At 41.3% G+C, this 25,000-nt stretch overlaps 2 protein-coding genes across 2 annotated transcripts in view; one reads left to right on the top strand and one right to left on the bottom strand.

The window, feature by feature from the left end:
- Positions 1–10,201, top strand: part of LOC138059986 (uncharacterized) — a 15,987-nt gene extending 5,786 nt beyond the window's left edge. The window contains exon 3 of the mRNA XM_068905649.1: positions 7,524–10,201. Within this exon, the coding sequence (XP_068761750.1) occupies positions 7,553–8,647 (1,095 nt within the window). The 5' untranslated portion in view covers positions 7,524–7,552 and the 3' untranslated portion in view covers positions 8,648–10,201. The remainder of the gene's footprint in view (positions 1–7,523) is intronic.
- Positions 10,202–20,928: 10,727 nt separating this feature from the next.
- The window catches only part of LOC138060656 (regulator of microtubule dynamics protein 1-like), a 7,850-nt gene continuing 3,778 nt past the window's right edge, over positions 20,929–25,000 (bottom strand). Inside the window, exons 4-8 of the mRNA XM_068906490.1 lie at positions 24,549–24,604; positions 23,897–23,984; positions 23,112–23,142; positions 22,319–22,455; positions 20,929–21,134 (exon numbers count right to left, since the gene is read on the bottom strand). Of these exons, the coding sequence (XP_068762591.1) occupies positions 20,988–21,134; positions 22,319–22,455; positions 23,112–23,142; positions 23,897–23,984; positions 24,549–24,604 (459 nt within the window). The 3' untranslated portion in view covers positions 20,929–20,987. The remainder of the gene's footprint in view (positions 21,135–22,318; positions 22,456–23,111; positions 23,143–23,896; positions 23,985–24,548; positions 24,605–25,000) is intronic.

The following is a 25,000-nucleotide window of genomic DNA, read 5'->3' as shown; positions in this document are numbered from 1 at the left end:
CTTTTCCCAAAGAATTTGTGGATCTCGAGGTGCGAAAAATAATCGACGGGCTCCCATTTACCGCGGAAGGGTACAATCGAGCGAAAAGTATCTTAATGGATCGTTATGCCAAGGAAAGCGAAATTGTTTGTTTGTTTGTTTGTTATTTATTTATTTGTTTAAGCAGGTTGAAGTTTTGGCAGCTATTCAGCTGATGTGGACCTTCTATACCCACCCAACCATATACACACATAGAACAGCCACAACACCGGGAACTTCATCCCCTACTCTCTTCTCGAATAGCGTGTGGGTTCTTTAATGTCCCACAGGGAACTAATGAACATGGAAGTTATTTGTGAGACAGGATTTCCGGCTTATCGTCCTTATCCGAGAAGACTTGAAAGTCTAACCATTTGCGGATGTAATTACAAAGGCAGCACTTTCTCCTCAGTTATTTAAAGACCCTGAGTGTTGGTCCGGCCGGAGTCGAACTCACGACCTCCCGCGTGACAGCCCGGTGCTCAACCAACTGAGCCACCGGTGCGCGGTGTGGTGCGCGTATGTACAAAATATTCTTGATCTGCCTAGGATTAAAGGAACAAATCCACAAAACATCCATCATACCGAACAACTGCGGTACAATGTACAATCACTGGAAACAATGGGAAGGCTGGGAGATGTAAGAGGAAATGTGGCGTTGACGATAGACAAGTTAGCTGGGATTCGCGGAGATTTGGTCCGCAACGACGACGATTGGCAAAACTGGGATTTTATCAAACTTTATGACGCTTTGGGCTCCTGGATACGTCGAAATCCAGTAGAATCAAGTGAAGATCATCGAGAAGAAACGCCACACTCGCAACGTGATCAGATAGCTCAGAGAAGTTTTGCAACGCAACAAACACGTGCGTGCGTGTACTGTGATGACCCCACGCACAGAGGTCTCGAATGTCATCGCGTGACATCATTTGATGAAAGGAAAAACATCTTGGCGACAAAGGAGCTCTGTTTCAACTGCAACGGACCAAAACATCGAGCAATCGAGTGTAACAGCAAAATTTCTTGCCGTCATTGTGCCAAGAAACATCACATCAATCTGTGATCGTCCACAAGCACGTGAGCCGGGGATGACCACTTCGCAAGTGGGAAATTCAGCCGTCATTCATCCCGTGGTTATCGTTAAGGTAGCAGGATACAAATTTCGGGCCCTTCTCGACAGCGGTGCAAGCCATTCATATGCATCATCGACTTTTGTGAATCCAACAAAAGCTGAACGCAAAGCTTCTGGAGTTCGTCAAATTACAACGCTTGTGGGCGTGGCTACGAGAGTCATGCAAGAGTACAAAGTGTCGATGCAGTCTGTGACAGATGAGTTTTCATTGGACGTGAATGTGACCAAAGTCGACAAACGGGAATTGCTCTCATTTGAGAACCCCAAGTATGGGGAAGTCCTGGCCAAGCATCCCCATCTGAGAGGGGTATACATCGACGATGATGACGACAAAAGAGTACTGCCTGTCCATCTCATCCTGGGAGCGAACGACTTGGCGAGAATACGTACCGGGGAGCGATTACGAGTTGGTCGCCGTGGGAATCCCGTAGCTGAGTTTACACGCTTTGGGTGGACGCTGATGTCACCAGGTGCTGAGACCGATTTATCTCCAGTGTACCTCGCTGTGAACTCTGCTGCCGACTACGAGCGTCTGTGTGCTTTGGACGTACTTAGTCTTGCAGACAGTCCCACAGGTGATCAAGAAGACGTATACAGTGAGTTTAAGGAGCAATTGACGCGCTCCTTAGATGGCCGATATGAAACCGCACTCCCTTGGAAAGATGACCATCCTCCACTTCGTAACAATCAAAACGGCAGCCTGATCTGATTGAATTCCTTGTTACGCAAACTTCGAGGAACAGATATGCTAGCCCAGTATGATGCTGTTATCCGAGAGCAACTAGAAGAGGGTGTCGTCGAAAGAGCACCTTCTGAAGCGATGGGAAAAGAATTCTACTTGCCTCACCGAGCAGTAGTTCGAGAGAACGCTGAGACGACAAAACTCCGAGTAGTGTACGACGCCTCCGCTCACGCCCATAATGATGCACCATCTCTCAATGATTGTCTTCACGCTGGCCCACTGTTACAGAACCAGCTATGGAGCGTGTTGAATCGTAACTGATTCCACAGTGTTGCTGTCACAGGGAAAATACGGAAAACGTTTCTGCAGATAAGGATCCGCCAAGCTGAGCGAGACTCCTTACGGTTTCATTGGATTAAAGACGTACATTCAAGCAAAGTGGATATTCTGCGTTTCACCCTAGTAGTGTTCGGTTTGGCCCCGTCTCCGTTCCTGCTGAACGGAGTCATCCAGCAACACCTTGAACTATGGAGACCCCGCCTCCCAGAAAGCGTCAGTGAAGCATTAAAGAACCTGTACGTAGATGATTTTATTTCAGGTGGACCGACCGTGACAGACGCAATGAAGTTGAAACGTGAAAGGGCTGAAGTTTTTGCTGACGCAAGGTATGATCTCCACAAATGGCACTCAAATGTACCAGACCTAGAGACGAATTCCGGTGATGACGAAGACAGCTTTGCCAAGAAGCAACTTGAAAACAAATTGAATCAGGGGAAGAGTAAACTCCTTGGACACCCATGGGACAAAGTTCAGGATACGTTAAGCGCAGTCGTTCCCGCGGAAACAGCTGAGTTGACGAAGCGCGGAGTTCTTGCAAATTTAGCCAAAGTCTACGACCCACTCGGATTAGTGTCGCCCGTGATGCTGTAGGGAAAATTGATCTACAGAGAAATATGCAACCAAAAGCTCGCTTGGGATGCTCCGTTACCAGACGTCTACGCAAATCGATGGAAAAACTGGGAATACAAATTGCCAGACAGTGTCACTCTGCCGCGCAGTTTGGCAACCTATCAAGAAACGATCAAAGAAATAAAGTTACACGCCTTCGGGGATGCCAGAGGACATGGCATGAGTGCTGCGATTTATGCTGTTGTTACGCAAGAATGTGGCGTTACATGCAAGGTCTGGTAGCTGCCAAGTCCCGTCTCGCCAAACAAGGGCTGACCATTCCTTGTCTCGAACTGGTATCGGGACGCATGGCTGTCAACCTGGTGACGAACGTACACAAAGCACTGGAAGGGTTTCCGCTCGCAACCGACATCCAGTGCTGGTTGGATAGCACAGTGGCATTACACTGGTTGAATGACCAAGGTGAATATCGTCAGTTCGTCACAAATCACGTGCGAAAAATCCAAAGTCATCCAAACACTGAATGGCATCACGGACCTCACAAGCTGGCCAGAAGATATCGTGACGCAAGCGAGCCAACAAAGTGACGCAGAAAGGAAAGTTCAACGAGAGATCTTCGCAGCGGATATCAAAATCAGTGATGACCTTGATCGTGTCCTAGAGAAGTTTGACCTACACAAAACCCTCAGAGTTTGCGCATGGGTTTCACGTTTCATTCGCAACTGCCAGCACCCTTCGGAGAAGATCCGAGGCCCCCTGTCGACACAGGAAATCACCGCATGCAGGCTCTTCTGGATTAAACGAGCGCAACATCAGGCGATCAGTGACGGCCACTTCCAAGAGGACAAGTTACAGCTAAACCTGCAGAGAAACGCCGATGGGGTGTTGGAATGCCGGGGACGCATTCAGGGAGAATACCCCATTTTCTTGCCGGTTTCTGCCCCGTACACCTTCAAAATAGTTCAGCGCGCCCATGTGACCACTTTGCACGGGGGAGTGGGACTTACAATGGCGAAGGTTCGTGAAGTCCAATGGGTACCCCGCCTTCGCAAACTCACCAAATGAGTTCTTAGGAGCTGTTGGGGCTGTAAAAGGTTTCAAGCCGTGGCTGCTCCTCACCCACCAGCCGGCTGGTTGAAAAAAGTACGCAAAGATGAAAGGCTCAACATCTTTCTTGGCACTCGCGAAATAACCTGGCAGTTTAATTTGAGCCGTCCCCCCTGGTGGGGCAGACAGTTCGAACGACTCATCGGGGTAATGAAGGGCGCCTTCTATAAGACAGTGGGACAAGGTCAACTATCCTGGGTCGAGCTCAGTGAGGTGCCCCTGGACGTTGAGATTGTACTGGAAAACCGCCCCCTCAGCTACGCAGAAGATGACATACAGCTACCCACGCTGACGCCGAACGCCCTGTTGTTCATCAAGTCCAACCTTTTGCCAGAACTGCAGCCGTATCATCTGAAAGAAAAAGACCTCAGGAAACGAGCGAAATAGGCCATTTCCGAGTTCATGTCTGCCTCCTCTTCAAATCGAGATTAAGTGTTAAGTTTTTGTGATGGTAATTAGTTCTACTTTACATATGAACGAAAACTAATTTTCATAACAAAATCTTCGCACTTAGACTCGCTTTGAAGAGGAGGCACACATGAACTCGGAAATGGCCTATTCCTTCAAAGGAGTAAAGATGCAATTTGGCGCCGTTGGTCCTCTGAATATTTACGAGCGCTACGAGAAGGACACAACCTGAAGCAAGGAAATTCAAAGAATCCTCTGTCAGTAGGAGATGTGGTGATTTTGAAGTCGGAAGAACAAAACCGAAACTACTGGCCACTTGGGATCATAGAAAAGCTAATTGTGGGACGTGATGGCGTAGTTCGTGCAGCTAAGGTGCGAAGTCGGAAGACCGTCCTGGAGAGAGCCATACAACTTTTGTACCCCCTGGAATTGTCGTTCAACAGATCAAAGGACGCTACGTCTCTCAGCCCTACCGCACCGCCATTCAGGCCCAGACGGGATGCAGCAGCTGCAGCAGAGTTACGTATCCAAGACATTGCTAATGATGATCAGTGAACATTGAATTTGAGACACGCATATCGACTGAACTTTGAACCGAGCATTTCATTTGTTGCGTTAAGCCCCGTTCAAACGGTCATGATAGTTGATGATAGTTGATGATAGTTTCAACTATCACGCACGTTTGAACACGAACTATCATTCACTATCATCAACTATCATCAACTATCATGCAGTTTGGACATGTTCAAATTCGACATGATAGTTCATGATAGTTTTTTCCGTTTGACCGAGCGGATGATAGTGCATGATAGTTTTTCGGTCAGCGGGGGTAACCAAGGCGGGCTCAATGCAATATGGCTACCGCAAGTTTGCCATCGTCCTGTGAGGAAGAACAAAACAATAATTTGGACGAATATTCGGACGACAGTGACGATGAAAGCGAGAAAGTGAGAAAAGCTAAAAAAGCTAAAAAACCAGACAACGAGAAGTGGAGTAGTAGTTTGATATGCAACCTAATAGATGAGTACGAGGCACGGCCATGTTTGTGGAACATTTTTTGCGATGACTACCACAATCGGGATGTTTACATTGTTTACATTGTTTACATTGTTTGTTTACAATCGCGCGCGGTAGGAGACTAGGTACCAGTTAGCTACGCCAGCACATTGCGCGATTTCGTCAACCATCATGAACTATCATGGACCGTGTGATCGCAAACATGATAGTCAATGATAGTGAATGATAGGTGAAACTATCATGAACTATCATGAACTATCATGACCGTTTGAACGGGGCTTTAAGGAGGCTTCCTACAAGAAATTTAGCCTATACCATTAGACTTTAGACGTCCACAGTTCTTATATGCAAGCAGCTACAGCTTTGAAACTTTAACCACATACTAGAGGAAGTTTGAAGTTTGTAAAAATGTAGTTGATATGGCGTTCTAGGTTACCATGGTTTTTTTATTAGCAGCAATTTTACGTTTTATTCGATCTAAACTTTTGAAATGATACGCAGGGTACTAATCCTGAAGTGTTTGTCTAACGTTTGACGAAGTTTGAAGAAAATCGTAGAAGCCGATTTTAAGTTATTCGAGAGAGAAGTTTTTATGCCTAAAATACTCAATTTGTCGTTACTCTTACAATAACTTTCAAAAGAAGCGCTGTTTTTAATAAATAGAAGAATTGCTTGTCATGTAAGTCTTTTAGAGGTATCAAATCCGTGAAATTTCATGATTCAAACTGCTTTTGATGTTCGTTTACAAACTTCAACGGAAAGCATTATATTTTGCGGAATTTCGTTAAACTTCGTTCTCAGAACGTCTGGCGGTCTAGCTGAAAAACTGGTCGGTGAATGTTTTTTTAAATCCTGTATTTTGTAATTAATCACAATGTAGAATTATATAGTTGACATTTGATCTTTGCAATTGATCTTGTTTTGCAATCGATAGGAGAACACGTTTTTTTTTACTTTTTGAGACTAGTGTACATCTGCGAGTACTGTGAAATAAAACGGGTTTTGACTGTGATTACTGACTGTCGAAAGTTACCATACGGAGGCAATTTTCGATAAACAAAAACAATGCTTATGCAAAATTTGGGGGGAGAAACAAAGAGTATTATGGTATTTTCCGAAGTGGCCTATAATCAGGTCATTTAAAGGCTAATTTAGAGCTCTTGTAAAAGATGTCAGGCTCTCAGTGTTTCTGTTCTCTGCGGGAATATTGTTTCACAGTTTCGGAGCTGTTTATTGAAAGGCACAATCGCCAAGTGAAGGCAGGTACCTTGCGCTCGCTGGCACCAACAACGTTGCATTCGTAGACCTAATATTAGAGAGCTTAAGCAACGACGACGGCGACGGCAAGGAGAACGTCAAAACATAAATTCACGTTGTTGCAATCACTTCGTGACTGTTTCAACCTACATAACATGATAAGGGTGTGGCAGTTCCTCAAAGGTGACACTGGTCGGAACGGCGCTTAATTTAGGGGGAAAAAATGAAAATTTATCCATCTTCAAGTGCTGACATTCGTCATAAAACTTCAAATTTGGCCATTTCACGTTGTTATACCTCCCAACTCAAATACGTTTTCTGACTGGAGGAGAACGTGTCACGTGTCATTGGTCAAAACTTCATGACGCCCTAGGGCGAACAAAAGTTCATGACGCCCTAGGGCAACAACAACTTGAACTTTCGACTCACACGTGATCAGGTCGTGCACCTTTGTAACGGCGGCAAATCTGTACGCCAGCCGACGTCAAGCAAATAATTTTTATCTGTGTATTCTATTTTGAGTTGGAAGGTATAACAAAACACTTAATGACTGGCCCCTCGGGAAACAGTGAGTTTTTTTTCCCCTCGACCTCAATGTTTCCCTCGGCTTCGCCTCGGGGAACATTGAGGGTCTCGGGGAAACAAAACTCACTGTTCCCTTGGGGCCAGTCAGTAAGTGCTTATTGTTGTTTTGCAGACGACAGCAAAGAAATGTACAAAAGTGAAAAACGCACGTGCAGAGCGTGCCAAGCTATTGTTTTTGTGCACTAAATATGCAAATTCGTGACGTTCTCGTTTCCGTCGTCGTTGTCGTTGCTTAAGCTCCCTATTGTATCTAGACTGCACTGCAACAGTAACAAGATCAACCATATACTACCTCCTACTGTTTTCCCAAATTCTTCCAGAATTATTCCACTTTGCTCGACTTGCACAAAGTAGCCAAACTTATGAGACAGTTCTCTTTTTTTCTTTGTTATCTTCTTCCACCGAAAGCTGAAGAGGCAGAGATTGTTGAAGCAAGCATGAAATTTGAAGCTGAGCACGAGGAATGCGTGCGTGTGTTGCCCTACAAAGAAAACGATCAGGTGGTGATTCGTTTCTACGTTTTCAGTGGCGATTCTGGTGCACTCGAGGGCTTAAAAGTAGCCGCCCAAGAATGCTTTGCAAAGATGAAGGTGGAACTAAAGTGGTTAGATCTATATAACAACGCAGCAAATGTACTGAATGTTACACCTCTTGAGTACGTTTGTGGTGAATCCCACGAACTTGCACTGGAGGCGTCTCAAGTCGATGCAATCAGCCGCTTAATAAACGAAAATCTAAATAAGTTTGACAAACATCGAAACGTCACATCTGTGCAGGCCTCTTTTAAAGTGAAAAACTCCCGGCAGACACGTGAACCGTGTATAAGAATTTATGTCCTAGGAAAAGGTTTCATTCCTATGGGCGAATCCAAGTTCGAAACTTCTCTTGGACCTTACCCGGTGGACGTGGTGGACGGGTTTTGGTATACCGCAGGAGCTCGTAAGATCTGGGAGCCGAAGCAGGCACAAGAACAGAAGGGCGTGGTTTGTTTGGGAGCAAGCATTGGCGTGAAGGATGAGGAAGGTTGTGGGACCTTAGGTGCCATTGTGGGGGATGGAGATCGCTTCTATGCACTGTCATGTGATCATGTGATCAAACATGGGCCCATTGTTCGAGATGAGATTGTTCACCCTGGATTGGATGACCATTTAAACTATCTAAGGTACCACTTAAGAGCATATGCCGAGTGGATAGACAGAATCACTGAACCCGGCAATCAGGAGACTAAGATTTCTGGGGCTGAAAAACTCCAAAAACTTGAAATGGAGAAGCAGTTCAACAGGCTGATGGAACTAAAGGAAGCAAATCAATGTTCCGAAAGGTGTTCACAAGATTTACTGGAGGAAGCGCAGAAACATGAAAAGGCCTTCCAGGCGGGTTTGAAAGAACCAAGGCTTGTGGGTTTGTACACTAAAGGGTTGAAACGTAATGTCAAATGGACGAATGACAAAGAGTATTTCATTGATGCTGCCATTGCTGAGTTGACTAAAGACGAAGTGGAACGTTTAAAAAATCCAAGACCGTTAAAGTGATTGGAACAGGAGTTCCTCCCAGTGGGGAATGTTGCCCAGTAACAGATATCATGAGTGCTGAAGACCTGTGCAAGAGTGGCCGAACAACAGGGTACACCGAAAACGGCTTTGTTGTTGGTGCCTCCGTAGATGCCCCAGCGTTTTTGGCGGCTCCTATGTTCAAGGCACAAGGAGGTGCAACATTTAATGTCAAACTACCTCATGCCTTTTGTCCAGAATGTGACACAGGGCAAACAAGTCAATCACAAATGGAACCAGTTCACGGGATGACCTGTTACTGCAAAACCTGTAAGAAAAAGATTAGTAATGTCGTGTGTGAGCCCGAATGGCGCAAGAACTGCTTGTTCATTGACGCAAGAAAACAGTTCGTTGATGAAGGGGATTCAGGAGCGGTTATCTTCGAAAAACGCAGTGAGGGTACTGGCCTTCGTGGCTTTGGCGTAATTTTTGCTATGCATGAAAATGCTTACAAAATATATGCCATAGCATCACCTTTAGAAGTCGTTCTTGATGCCCTTTCATCAGAAATCTCAGAAGATAACGTTCATACCTTGCGATTGGTATCAGAATTCAAGAGTTGAGTGACCTGAAAAAAAAAATTGCAAGGAAGAAAATGTGCCTCCCTGAAACTAGATCTTAACTCCTTGTAATTTTCAGTTGGAACTGTTAATGTAGGTGTGTTTAAGTTAGATTGAGGGCGTGTTCGATTGACCCTATTCCGGAATAAGAATACGTGGAGTGATGATTAAAACGGTATGTTTTGCGCGTTTCGAAGCAGCAAGGATAATAAAAATATGTTTAAAATAGAATTTTAGCGGATGTTTGACAATTTTAATGTGAATCTCCGTAAAAACGAAGGATTTCCAACTGATATTCCATGTATTCCTATTCCGGATTACGGTCAATCGAACGCACCTTAGAGTTTCACTACTTGTAGTCAGGCTTCCAGTCCCTCTCCGGATGGTTACGACGGGGAGCCATAGCAACGAGGATAGCAACGGGAACGGGGACGCCACAACACCAACCGGTTTAATGAGGAAAAATCAAGCGTTCCGCACTGACTCGCGTTTTACATTTTGCCGCTACATTTCTTTGCCGTCCTCTGCGAAACATCTGGGAGCTTTAGCAACGACGACGGGAACGATAACGAGAACGTCATGTAAAAACAAAAATTCGCGTTATTGCGATCACTTCGAGACTATTCCAAGCTTTTTAATGTGACAAAGGTGTAGGAGTACGTCAGGAATGAAACCGATATGAGCGGCGTTTAATTTAGGGGAGAAAATGAAAATTTATCCTCAAGTGCTGACGTCCTCTATAAAACCTCAAATTTGGCTATTTCACGTTGTTGTTTTGCTGACGACGGCAAAGAAATGGACAAAAGTGAAAAACGCACGTGCAGAGCGTGCAAAGCTATTGTTTTTGCCTACTAAATATGCAAATTTGTGACGTTCTCGTTGCCGTCGCCGTTGTCGTTGCTAAAGCTCCCTATCGACGACGTCAAAGACAACGAGAACGTCACAAAACAATAAGCACTTCATGACTGGCCAAAAGGGAAACAGTGAGGTTTGTTTCGCCGAGACCCTCAATGTTGCCGAGGCGAAACCGAGGGAAACATTGAGGTCGAGGGGCAACAACACGCACGGGTTCCCGAGGGGCCAGTCATTAAGTGTTTTGTTATACCTTCCAACTCAAAGTTGAACAATACACAGATAAAAATTATTTGGTTGACGTCGGCTGGCGTACAGATTTGCCGCCGTTTCAAAGGTGCACGACCTGATCACGTGTGAGTCGAAAGTTCAAGTTGTTGTTGTTGCCCTAGGGCGTCATGAAGTTTTGTTCGCCCTGGGGCGTCATGAAGTTTTGATCAATGACACGTGACACGTTCTCCTCCAATCAGAAAACGTATTTGAGTTGGGAGGTATAACAATAGTTTTTATGAGGGAAACGATTTCTCCGCACGTTCTGCACGTGCGTTATATATTTTGGTACATTTCTTTGCCGTCCTCTGCAAAACACCTGGTCCCTTTTACCAATCCGGATTCGGATTACACAATCGAGATTTTAGGGATTCAGTGTACAAAATGAAACACGAAATCCGAAATACGATAGTCCCCCTGCCACGTCTCTAGTCTTCCGCGGATATTGAAAACAAAATGGCGGCCATTCGAAGGCTAACAATTTTCAATGCTTTACTTGATTTACTCGACGACGATGGATACCAGCTCACAGAATCTATCGACGACGGCATTTTTCTGTTAATGAACGACGAGCTAATTTAACTAATTAAGACCAATTTCATTTCTATCTCACGGAAATATTCGTTTGAAAACAAACTCAAACAACAGCACAACACGTACCTGTGGAGTTCGATCCGTTGGACGCCATGATGAATTCCCAAGGAGCATTGCGCGTGAGCGCGATGAAATGGATAAAGGAACGGAGAATCCGAATCCGGATTGAAATTGAATCCAAAAAATCCACTATTGGGGGTGGATTCCTTGGATTCGAATCGCATTTCAGATTTGGATAAATGGAACGGTGAAACAAAAATCGGATTGTGTGAATCCGAATCCGGATTTGCTAAAAGGAAGGCACCTCTTAAAGTGCCACTACGATGAAAATTTTGCATGTCCTTTTTTCTTTCGATTTTGAAAATAGACGTACTAAACAGGTATCATGCCAATTTTTATCTCAATTCCCACGGAAAGTATGATTATTGTAACGTAGTTTTTCGGTTTTCGCTGTCCGCCATTCCTCGAACGGCAAGTGACCGTGAGCAAGGAAAACGGTTGGGTCTAGCTGGATCACCTGGGGTCTGACGTCATATGCGCAACGCTCAAAATAAACGCGGCTACTTTCCCATGCTGTCTATGAGAGATCGCCGAGTTGCTTTTTGCTGATATTATATACATTACTCCTTGATCGACTTGTTCGCTTTGTCAAACGCCCACAAAGCGATGCGCGTATGACGTCACGAGCCCAATCTTGCGTGAAGACCGCTTACAAAATAATCGCAGGCCTCTCTAATGCCGTCCGAGTAATGGCGGACAGATTTTTAGCGGTTTTTGGCTGGCTATTTCCCGACTTATCTCGCTTCTATCGTTCCAAATTTAAATGCATTGTATTATTTTGAACATATTGACTTAATTGACGTTGAAAAAATTCAAAAAGAAAATCAAAAATTTTCGTCGTAGTGGCACGACAACCGCTACGACTACGACAAAGCCACAAAACAATAATATCATTGGTTAAAAGAGCATAAATAATCGTGCTGCACGCGCAGCATGCATTTTAGCAAGTATGTTAGAGGTGCTCTGCATAACGACGACCTGAAATCATCAAATTTGAGGCGGTTTTGACGACAACGTAAGCATGCAACAGAGAATCTTTCATTCTCTATTTTCACCCTAAAACCGCTGGTACCAGTTTATTATTGGGATACCCCGTACTTCGCCCATATTGTAGGACGTGAACGAGACTGAATAATCACGAAAGACTTACGATAAAGCAAAGTTATATTCTGAGGTGACGTTTTCGTCGACCGTCATCGCCGTCCTTGCTTAAGGTCCCTAACGACGACGTCGAAGACAACGAGAACGTCACAAAACAATAGTTTTTATGAGGGAAACGATTTCTCCGCACGCTCTGCACGTGCGTTATATGTTTTGGGACATTTCTTTGCCTTTCTCGGCTAAACAACGACGTGAGATTGCCAAATTTGTGCTTATGTGGTGGACGTGAGCACCCGACGAAAAATTTTCAGTTTTTTCTCGAAACTTCCACGCCGTTCATACCAGTTTAATTTCCGGATGGTTGATACATATTTGATGTAGCGAAAGTGGCCCGAAGTCTGAGTCTGAGGGGCAGATGGGCTAGAAGACTCTCTTCTCAAACTCATTAATAGTTCAAAAGCCCAAAAAAAAGGAATCACTACAGTTAAGGAAGTCTGGATATGTGATCATATGAGAATAAAATTTCGGCAAGAGTGTTTCATCCTCTATCCAAACACGGGCGTTTTATGAAACTTGGCAATTAGTTTGTATTTTTTTTATCTTGAAAGCCTGTCAAAGACCAGATTTTAAGAATAAGGAGATTGAAAACTTTTTCGGGACTTTCGAGAAACGGACCCCAGGTCCATCGGGGGGAGGGTGCTGCGGGTGTACAGGCACCCCCTCCCCAAAGGTGCCCCGGAGGTTTGTCTTTTGGGGACGTACTATGGTTGAAATTTAAAAGATTGTGACGAGTATTTTTAATTATTCTATCGGTGTTGGTCATTGTGTAATTTGGAAACACTTTGTTAATAAGATAGAGATGCATAATCCGTCTGGAAGGAAACTAAGCAAACCTTTTTAGTTCGCCTGCTTAGTTCGTTTAGTATGAAGACTAAAGACGGGTTCAGGACGGATTATGCATTTAGACGAATAATCTTGGAAGCGTGTCTTCCAAGATGTACTTGAGACAATTAAGCGAGATGCATAATCAATCTATTTTGTGCCGTCGGCTTTGTACTAAGCAGACGCACTGCAACCTTAATCTTTGCTCAAGTTGGATCCAGACGGATTATGCGTCTCTAGCATAAAAACGGCCAGTGTTTTCATATTCGATCTTCTCTGTCGGCAACTTTAAAACGCACGAATTATAGTCTCGGACAACCCAGTTGTGGGTTGTCTAGCAGTTCGCCATTATGTATCCACACGTGCAAGTCCTTAGGCAGTCCTATTTTCGAATTTTGTTTGAACTGTTCGGAATCAGAAAATGACGAGATATCGGTTTTGTCTCAGCTTAACATGACCGATAGTCAAAGAGGTATCGGCTGTATCGCGCGTTTATTCGACGAGGCCATACGACCTGATGGCCTAAACCCTGATGGCCTAAAAACCCTGATGGCCACCGACCGACGAGAGCAGTTTAGGATTTCGAAATGCTACGTAGAGCAATTTTCAATTGAGTTTGAAAAGTAATTTCGTGATTGGTTTGGTTTTGCTTTGCTCCACGTTCAGATTAAAGGATCTGCGCAAGTTTTCCAGCTAATCAGATGCAAAACTAAACACAATTGCCACTTAGTCATTCTCGTTTTCCCGCACTTCGCGCCAGCTGCTTTTGCTTTCTTTGCATTCGGATTGGCAAGCGAAACCAACTCGTGAATTACTTGTATTTGTGGTTGGCTGAAGGGTGTTCTTTGGTCCGAAAGTGATTGGCTCTATGATTTCTTTGGGTTTTGTTTTAAGGCGCTCATTTGAAAACCGCGCAATTCTGGATCTGGCTATCATGGCATAACCCTTTTCAGGGTCATGTAATTCTCCTCAGGGAACGAAATATTTCCTCCGGCAAACGATCACTTCCACTCGAATAAAACAACCATTGTAGAAACAAATCTTAATTCCTCCGTCACTCTGACGTCTGATTTTTTATTGTAGACATTTTCTAGCTGTGTTTATTTTCGATGAAGTTGTTGTTCTTTTGCCAAAATAGAGTGGTTCTCAATTTAGTGTCTTAAAACCAAAACCAAAGTAAGCTACTTTGACCAATCAGGATCGTATGAGTCAATCACAACGCAAAGCAAATACATGCAACTGGCACTAAGAGCGGGAAAACGCGTGAGAGCCAGTGACAGTTTGTTTCGTTTTTACCTCCGATTGGCTGAGAATGTGGCGCGAAAATTTGCAGCCAATCGCGAAGCTGAGTAATGTAAGACCGAAGCGACTGCAAATCTACATGTACTTTTGACAATCGAAAACCGCGTTATTATTGATGTTGGCTTTTTTGTAATATTTTTGAGGAAATTTCAATGAACAAATTTTGTTGGTATTTGTAATTTCGAGTAATTTTTTGTTATTAATTGAGAACTTTAGCACGAGTCTTGTATTCTTTACTTTTTCGCTCATTGATAACTACGTCATCAATGAGGTTTAGGGAGTTTGGACTCGATGGCACTAACTCACTCCATTCCAATTAATCTCTTTACTAGTAATAGCTATCGCTAAGTGCCAACGGAACAGTCAATGTAATACATAGTTTGCAGATTTGTATCAGAGTTCCAAAATACCCAACGGTAGTTGTGACTTTAGTTATTCGAAAGTACTGTAACTCAACTTATCTAGTTCACAATAATACAATAATAGAAATTGCACACTTTGTATCTCCAACAACAATGTAGATTTTAACGTGTTTTGCAATAATATAGACTGCTGGCAGTCTGTTTTTCTCTCGTAATTCAGTAGGGGTTATGAGGCGAGACGTTTTGGCTAAAGGGGAATGGGACGAGACATGGGCGCGGCGCGCACAAGAAGACCCCCACTCGGCCATACCACCCTTGTCTCGCCTTCTTCTCTACACGACCAACGCCATACCGCCTTTTCGAGTTGGCGATGACTAAGCGCTCGTCCTAGTGACCCTTAGAGCAAAAACCGGCTGCCTGCAGAGTAGCAATAATATGGAAAGTACTGCTGTAATTTTTTAACAGTCGTAATTTTAACAGGAATGTACAATAATTAATTTGAGTAAAATCAGTGCCATGTAAAAAATCGCCCGGCAAAGCGTTTTCAGACTTTTCAGTGTGAAACATGTAATGGAGAATCAAATTCTCACGCACATGAAAGTTGTTTCACTTGTAGAATTTTTATTTTGCAAGATACAGCCATGAATTATACGTCAAATTGATCGTTGATTTAATGGTTTACAAAACGAAAAACAAACTACTCTACTCGCCGGACGAAATCCGAAATTGGCAACAGCGGCCGATAACAACACGTACGCCGGTTTAGTTTTGAGCTCGTTCACTCAATATAGAACACGATGGTTCGAAAGTAAATATTAAAGAACACTCAAAGAAAGTGTACACAACACAATGGTCAGGGAAAAGGGGAAAAAACGTTTTTTCACTCACCTCCGAACACAAGATCATCAATAGTCGCGAGCGTCATGCAGGTTTGTCTAATGACATCACACATCAAAACACGCGCTTTCATTGATCCCTACTAAAATCTACAGGGAACCTTATCTTACACTGCGTACACTTACATTACACTTTTCACAGCACGAGCGAGAATTTTTCTGCCTTCTGCAATACTTCGCGCGGCATTAAGCTGGCCGTCACGCAAGCTTCGCGCCTCCGCTCGGCTTGCTCGTTGGCAATTAAACTCAGATGAAACATTTTCCCTGTACGTCCCATGCTATGACCTTGTTTTTATGGTCTCGGGTACCCGAGACAACCTTCCCCACCGAGTTACCCTGGGCGAGATATTTTCCACTCATTTATTTAAAAGATTCTATCAACCGTTTACATGAGGTGGGCGAGACAACTCGGGGAGGCGAGTTGTCTCGCCTCGGAAGGTAGGGTAACCCTGGCAGGCGAGACAAAGTTTTCGCCTTTAAACAGTTTGGCTCGACTACCCGAAACAAAACAGCAAAATCTTAAATGCGCACGCATAACATAAGAATCACAGGAGAAGCAATTTGGGGGTTATCCATGTTGCCATGTTGAATGAAAAGGTTTTTCCCGCCAAAATTCTCACCGCAGCCAACGGAAACTGTCGATTCAAAAACAAACTTTTTATTTAAACTACATATTACTGCTCAGTTAAGATTGTCAGTCCATTTTCTGAACAGGAAAACGCAACTATACTTACTAAAAACGAACTAGAAAGAAAGAAGAGCAAATGATGATGCGTATTTTTTGAAGATGCGCCTTAAAATATATTCATAATTAAGTAGGGTCAACTTTGTCTCGGTCACGCAATAGACCTTTTCGGCTTGTACATTTTGTTTTCCCAATACAGATCATGTGATAATACTCAGGAGGTTTGGTCTTTTGTTTTGTTCATTAAAATGAGGGCATGCATGCCTGTATTCACTCTTTTTAATGAACAAAACAAAGGACCAAGCCTCCTGAGTATTATCACATGATCTGTATCGGGAAAACAAAATGTACAAGCCGAAAAGCCGTTCAAGGTCCATCTTACCTCCGTGAGCTACTCAAGTTTCGGAATCCTTCACGGACACTTCGCTCCTCCAAGCAATCCTTACTTCAGAACTCGTACCGCCCTAATACCCTCTACTATGGTGAGAGGGCGTTTGCCTTCGCTGCTCCTAAACTGTGGAACTCTATACCTGAGCATATTAAGTCAGCCTCGTCTCTGTCAACTTTTAAAACGGCACTTAAAACTTACCTTTTTCGTCGCCACCTCCTTGATGACCAATGATACCTTTGTAGCTTGTGTTTTAATTTTTTTAGTTAGTGTGGTTATTATTGTTATTATTTATTGTAAGCGCATTGAGATTTTTTAAATGCGCACCAAGAACGTTTCTATTATTATTATTATTATTATTATTAAAAGGTCTATTCTCATATAGACGCTCGACAAAGTTGTCTCGGGAAGGAGGGCTGTCTGTGGTAACCGAGACCATATAAACAGGCCCTTAGTGAAATTTCCGATTGTTACCGGAAGACTGTGCAGAGTTGAGTACAAATAAATACAAATAGTCAGACAACAGAGATCACAGATCTACTTAAGGTGTTCGATTCCTTCTCTGTCTTTGTTAAACCCATAAATAACCTGAGAATTTTCCATTTGGTTTCAGTTTTGTTCATAAAACGACACTTCGTAAAATATTAGAAATACTGCTCACTTTGATTACGGCTCGACGAGCGAAGTCCATTACACGTCGCTTTTAAGATTCTAGTTATTTATTTTTCACCGCCTGTCTTGTTTATCCATATTGACGTTCCATTCTTGAGCTCCATAAAGGTATATTTCGTTTAAAGATCCACCAAAACGCCATTTGCGTTTTAATGACTTCGACGCCATCGCTGGTTAATTAAATATTCTACTGTGTAGCAGCAGAGAAATCTACGCATTTCTACTACCCCTGAAACCTACCAAACTACGGGCAGAACTCTATGCACAAAGACACCACTTACCAGGGGAGTGACAGGAAAGACTTTCCCGACAAGGAAAAAAAAAAAGAAAACGACTAAATTTAACTCGTTGTCCGACCGGATTGTCATATGGCAACCCAGTAAAAATTCAGTTTCAACGCCTTCAACAGTGTTCCGGATAAGAGTCGGGTCTCGAGTCAATAACCCGACAAAGAAGGCTTCCTGACCCGACAGGTGAAATGTAAATTGTATCATAGAGACTCTTGTCCTTCGGCCATCGAAGTTTTATGAGAAAAACAACACATAAAGTGGTGATAAACATAGTACAGCAATGCATTTTATGAAATCTGACTTGACGTTTCGTATGTGGCAACATACATTTTCAAAAGCAGCCGTTATTATATGAAAAAGTATTTATATTTCAAAAGAAATGCAAATGATCGGGGTAAGACATAAAAATAGCAGAACGTTCGCATTTTCTTTTGAAAAATAGTTTTTCATACAATAATGGTTACTTTTGAAAATATATATTTGCCACATACGAAACGTCAAGTCTGATTTCATAAAATGCATTGCTTCACTATGTTTATCACCGCTTTATGTGTTTTTCTCATGAAATGTAAATATTCAGTTAAATATTACAACAAAATTAAAAAACAAAAGACGGAAGTCTCTTAGCTTAAAAGTAAGTTGTTTAACTCTGAAAGCGAAGAACGATTACATTCTTCCCTGTAGTTCGTTCAATGTAAACAAGAAAGTTGACACGAGGTGATTTGCCTAGCACGTGATCAATTTTTTCCTTTTAACAGAACATGACCTTTCCCTTGAAAATTTAGTGTTTTCACGATCGATTGTCATTAATATTTCGCTAGGAATTCGAAATTCAGGGTTTTATATAAAAACGGTTATTTTTTTCTTCATTTGTCTTTTGGCTTGCCTTTTACTTTTAACTCGAGGCTTTTGCGATACTATTTGGTGCAAAGGTGAAGACAAAAAAAAATTGACCTGCCATCAGATTAGACTGAAACGAAGAGGAATTATGAAGCGGAAACAACTTGTTCAGCCCTTCCTTAGTGTGCGGACTGCAAGACGTGCCTGACATTCAGGAAAACGTCGGTCAGAGCAATTTGCAGTTAGTTTTTTTTGCAGATTATTTAACTTAAAGAAGACACGATTGAGTTTTACTCAAGCGCGTATTTTGTTCTCTTTGAACTGAATTATTATCAAAGCTTAAAAAAGTAAAAGATCTCAAAATGGGACAGGACATTACAAAATAATTCAACGTATGAAAATGTGAGCCCACCTTACCCCCCTCCCCAACCCCAAAAAGCCACTGCTGGCACACCGTTGGGTGACCCCTCGAATGGTCTACATGACTGCCCACTTGAAAAAGTTAACTGCAACGCTGCAGTTCAACACCACCCTACTCAGTGCCCTCTGTTTTGTGTAACACGCACCACAGGCAACCCAGTTTACGCTCATGGTGCGTCTAGTTATTTTTTCATTGTTAATTTTTTTCTCAAGTAGAAACGTCAACGAGAATGCCAGCAAACCTGGCATGCTTTTTGCCTGCAACCTCTCTGTTCTCATACTCTGGTCAAAGCAACAGAACAGAAATTTGTTGAACGCACTTGTAATGTTATCTCAATATTAAATTTCAGGCACTCTTTTACGTAGTTTGTCTTTCGACATAAACAACTGCTTGATTTGGATGGAAGGCCAGTGACTATTATTCACTCCTCCTGGAAAAGTTACTTCTGATTTTGGATTACTGAATTTTCATGAAGGAGTTTTCACCAATACTCTCTAAGGCCATTTTATTTGTCTTGTCATCCCTCAATTTATGTGATCATCTGCACCAGATTCTTAAGTTCAAAAAGATTGTTTTTACCAGTTATTTTACAGTCAGGTTGTCATACTTGACCAACATTTGGAAAATTTCAAATTATTGCCAGGTGGTGATGTATGCCAGTTTTGAAGTCTTTCATTATTATTATTATTATTATTATTATTATTATTATTATTATTATTATTATTATTATTTACCACTACTGGAGGCATGTCTAACGAATGTCAACGTTACCATAGCCGTCTTGCTGAGCTACTGGCAGTGAAGAAACAGGAGAGTTACGCTTCCACTATCGCATGGATTAGGACTCGAGTCTCATTTGCCATTTTGAGATCTGCATTGGTTTGCCTGCGAGGCTCGCGTTCTAGGAGGAGAACTACCCCAAATATACAGGAGACTGATCTAGAACTAGAAGTCTCGGTCGCATGTAGATAGTTTTTGTTCTTCTGTAAATAGCGTTATCCTCTGACACTGAGTTTATGGCAAAGAGCGTCTTAACATTCTATAATATTGATTTATAATTTTTCTTTCCTTTATTTTATCAAATCTATAATACTAAGAGTTGTTTTATTTTTTTTATTTTTTTTATTTTAATACACATGTTTATAGGAAACGAGAATTAAAAAAAAAAAAAAAAAAAACTATTATTGCTATCATTAGAATTAGTACTAGTATTTGTATCTCTATAAGCCTAATACTTGTTTTAGAGTTCTTTATTTGGTTTTTTCAGTGTGTGTATTTTTACTGATAAAAAAATAAAATAAAATAAAAAATTTTATTATTATTATTATTAATAAAATTGTTTTCGGATATCATGCAAATTATGGACAGCATTGTGGAAGGAAGGCTCGGGACCATTTCAAGAGCTTTACATCAATGGGCATGGTGTTTCAGAATGACCATAAAATGAAAATAAACAACACACTCAGTTTTCCTTGGTTGGATTATAGGCTGTGTGCAGATACTGTCAACTGTGCCAAAGAGATAAACATCCCAGCTTGAAACCCTTAGCCAGATGTAGACTGCTCAATCTACTATAATGCTTAAATAGAGGAATTACTTCATTGAAGGAAAAGTATAACAAAGGTTTGCATGAATTTGCTGCAACTACAAAGTTCTATGATATAGACTAAAACAAACATCAACACTTAATATAAGTTAGAAGGGGAAACAAAACAAATTTATGCCTGAGAGAAACATCAAGATTTTAGAGAAAAAATATAATTACTTTGCTTCGGGGCAGTGCATGGGACAACAAAGATATACACTGAATGCAGCCAGTATTATGTACATTTGTATTTTTTATTTTAATTAATTTTACATACTAGCCTTACTGGCATGTGTAAAACAAGGTTATTGAGGCTAATTAATGCAAAGTTAATAATATTTATTTTATAATATAGTCTTTTTGCTAGAAGTCATATGACGTCAAAGTAACCAATGAGGGTGTCCCACTGTTATATGCAATTTAGTATCATTTTGTCAGCAAGGATCGTAAATAGGCACCCACACTGGAGCAAGGAATCTACTGTAAAATAAAAAGACTGAAACCTCTGGTATCATACCTTTTATTTTGTTTTTGGTGATATACATTTTGTGTTTAAACATGATTACCCCGGTAGATTGTATCGACAAATATACATCCTCAAAAAAACAGAAATAGTAGTTGCAACCACAGATCTTCCAAACAAATTAACAATAAAATCCTTCTTGACATTAAAAGTACTTGTGCAACATTTCCTCAGCCTCCTTTTGGCCTATCAGAAGAAAAAGGGAAAGGAATATTAAAGGAGACCCATTCAAAGGTTAATTCATTTGTCCCTAAGCTTTCCCCATTGACAAGCAAAATCTTCTGGTGTTAGACAGAGTGAAGTCTTCAAGTGTTACTCACTTTACACAGACACTTTATTTTATTAAAAAAATTAGGAATAAGTTTATGTTGACCCGGGTGGGTCAATCATCAACATACTTAAGTTACATCATTTAGTAAAGAAACTAAAAACCGAAGAGTTAGACATTGTTAAGCATAACTGGTAAATACTTCAATAGTTACACAGTGTACCAATAAAGTATAGGAGCAGATTAGATACTAAAGTAATTGGATCAATTTGTTTTAATTGTTCAGTCTTTGAGTTTGGAGATAATATTTTCAACATCTAGATAAGGGTAAAGAATTAAATTGTGAGAAAATGGAAGATCAAGAAGAGATCAAATAACTGGTCCTGCATGGGGAAGTCTTGCTTTTAGCTTGTAAGAGCTTCTTTTAAAAATAATTACATAATTCACTACTGTCTTGAAGGTTTTGAGGAAAAGTACAAGTAGATTATCAAGAATCATGGATGTGTTGATTTTGTCAAAATCTTGTCACCTGAATCTACAATCTTGGACAAAAAGGGTTGAGAATATAAAAAACAGGGGTTATTTTTATTATTATTATCCCCCTCCCCCCTACAACCAATGTTGATAAGCCCCGGCTCGACATGCTTTGTTTCGTCTAGCAACATTGATCAGGGGGGGGGGGGACTCTCTATTTGGAATTTTGCTTTATCTATTAACAAGCCTTGTGGGAGGTGCGGTGCCCTCATGGTTAGTGCGCTCGACTCCAGATTGAGTGGTCCGGGGACATTGTGTTGTGTTCTTGGCAAACACACTTTACTCTCACTGTGCCTCTCTCCACCCAGGTGTATAAATGGGTACCGGCGAATCTAATGCTGGGGGTAACACTGTGATGCACTGGCATCCCATCCAGGGGGGAGTAGAAATACTTCTAGTCGCTTCATGCTACAGAAACTAGAGATAAGTGACAGCCTGATGGGTCTTCTAGGCTCATAGCAGACTTAACCTAACAAGCCTGCACCATCAACATTGAACTGTGCAAGTTGCGTAAAATGGAGGAATTTATTTTCCTACCAGGCTACATAAGACAAATTTTAGTACAAACCGCTTTGTCATCTGCAGTTTTCTTCGGATTGTTGTTTGCCGCTTTGTCCAGCCATATTTTAGCTTCATCCATTTTCTTTAAACGTAGAAATGTCTTTCCAAGAAACATGTGGTTTTTGGCATAGAAGTTTGGATCCACTAGGGTATGAAAGAACAAGAAACATTGACATTTGACTACTTCTATTACTATTTTATTTTACTGAGCATATCCTAAAAAGCTACATTAATTTATAAAGAAGATTTGTGTATAATGAACAGCCTTGAAGAGCCTTCCCCCAAAATATTGCACAACTCGGTTTAAATCTTTAACTTGCACCATGGACGAAAGTATCAATTCAGAGATGTTTTTGTCACAAAATGAACACTTGTAGATGGATTGTCAGCAACTTGTAGCACTTTCATGGTAACAAATTTTAGAGTCAGTGATCGTAACTCTAAGTACAATAATGAGTCATCAACTACCTCTTTCAGAATGAAATCTCTGCCAGAAAAAAAAAGTAGAACAGAGCCAAACAGCTAGAGAGATACTTCAAATCTGAATGTGAGTCCTTAAAGGGGCCTACCTCTTTCCATTCCTTGGTATGGAAGAAAGCACCAAGTGTTTTATATATATCTCCTTTTCTAATAATTTCTTGGAGTGTATTCATTCTAATCCTATTGCAGCTATTTAATTTTCTTTGTTTCAACACATGGTTCTGGGTTCTGAATATTTGACCAGCAGGGTGGATCAAATTGTTAATAAGTTATAAACACGATAAATTTTCTTAATCTCCAGCTACTATCTTTATACTTACATTCCTCAGCTTTTTGAAAATGTCCTAAGGCCTACAACACAATTCAGAGATTATTACAGTTGAAGAAACTATGTCCCCATTAAACTCTCTAATTGAAAGCTCCTACAGTGTATAAGCAGCTGTTCCCGTAAGCGACCATGATCACCTTTGGGATTACACAACTGGGCTTTCCCATTGTTTTTTTTTAAGCTCTCGTAAGCGACCACTTAGCGTCTCATCTTGTATGTCAACACTTATAATAATAAAAACACAACCCACTGGGCCAAGAATTTGAAAGAATGTAACAGACCTGCACAGTCTCCCTTTTGTGAGTTTGTGGTCACAGATAATTTTGAAACCTTGCTTTAACAAGTGTCAGTATTGTTTGAAGATTTGACACTGCTGGGTTGTATGTTGCGACAAATGGTACAAATTGTCTCGCTGATTTTGGCTTTTTGTTTAAGAGCCAACTGCTTAGGGTAGCCTCACTCTTCAAACTGGGCTTTGAATATAATATTGTAAGGATATTTTGGCAGATATGATTGAGAATAAAGAAGTTCCCGTTATCTTCTTTACCATCAATAAGAATTTAAAAATCCTAGAGACTTTGCTGAAATCTCTTGTAAGTGAGCATCCTCTATTTTTTATAATTTTGGTCGCTTACAAGAGCCCATTTTCGTACGCAACCAGCTCTAGGAGTGACCACTTTTTGACTATTTCCCTGGGTTGTTGCTTACGAGAGCTTCGACTATAATTTTACAGTAAACAAACTCTAAACTTGATTGCACACATCACCATGATGTTACCTCTTCATAGGAAGATGTTGGCGGTGAAGCAAAGATAGTGGCTGCTAGTTTTCTAGTGACCCAGCCCATGTCAGCAAAAGTAAAACACCTGCAAAAAGTATTAGGAACAGCATCAGAAAAAAGAAAACAACAGCAAAGTCGACAGTGATGGATACAGACGTAGGCCAAAAGAAGAAGTCACTGAAAGTAATTCCCAAGTGTGGCAGCTATTGTAAACTTCAGAAGGATCTACCTTTAACTTACTTTGATAAAGTCAACCAAATAATATTGCAAATTTCCCCTCTGTGTGGAAAGCTCATAAAATGTTCTCATTCATATTTATCCTTAGCTAGAGCACTTTTCACTTGACAACAATAATTGATATGGTTTTCATAGGGCTTTTCAACAAGAAAGGAAGGCAAAATAGTTCTTTTTTTCGTCTGTTATTAATTTGTATGAATTCAAAGTTACGGTATGAATATTCTTTTTATAAAAATATAGCCCATCACTACTTTGATTACATAACTGAAATTTTATGACAAAAAAGCTGGACAGCTGTATATACACAGCCTTTTAATACTGAAATCTTGTGTCTGGTCAAGTCTCTATGAGAAAACAATGAGGAAAAATGATACTGAGAAAGTTACTATGGAATTGGAGAATTATGACCTACCAAACACCAAGTACATGACGAGAGGTGGCATCAGAAGGATTCAATTCAATTGCTTTCTGAAAGAAACCCATTTCAAAATGATAAATAATTTATTCATAACGATAACAAAAGTCTGTGGTGATGTGTCATACATATACACGTAAGAAATGTTTGTTAGATCATGGTTCAAAATAGAAGCTACAAGTAAATAAATATAGCTTTGTCTCAGAATTGAGTCAAAATAGATGGCAAATCAGGGGTGGATCTAGGGGGAAGGTGCAGGGGTTGTGCACCTCCCCCCCCCCCCCCCCCGAGGCTTTCTCATAGCACTGGTAATCTGCAAAAAAAAAAACGTCACCAGTCAGCTATGCAATTACTTAGTAGTGCAACCCCTCCTAAGAAAAATCCTGGATCTGTGCCTGCAAATGTCTTAACCCTGTGTGGCTCATCTCCACCAGGTAAGGGAATGTTGC

Source organism: Montipora capricornis, chromosome 8 (genome assembly GCF_036669925.1).
Source record: "Montipora capricornis isolate CH-2021 chromosome 8, ASM3666992v2, whole genome shotgun sequence".
NCBI classification, from domain to species: Eukaryota; Metazoa; Cnidaria; class Anthozoa; order Scleractinia; family Acroporidae; genus Montipora; species Montipora capricornis.
Note: the sequence above shows the minus strand (reverse complement) of the source record. Positions and strands in the feature narration are given on the sequence as shown.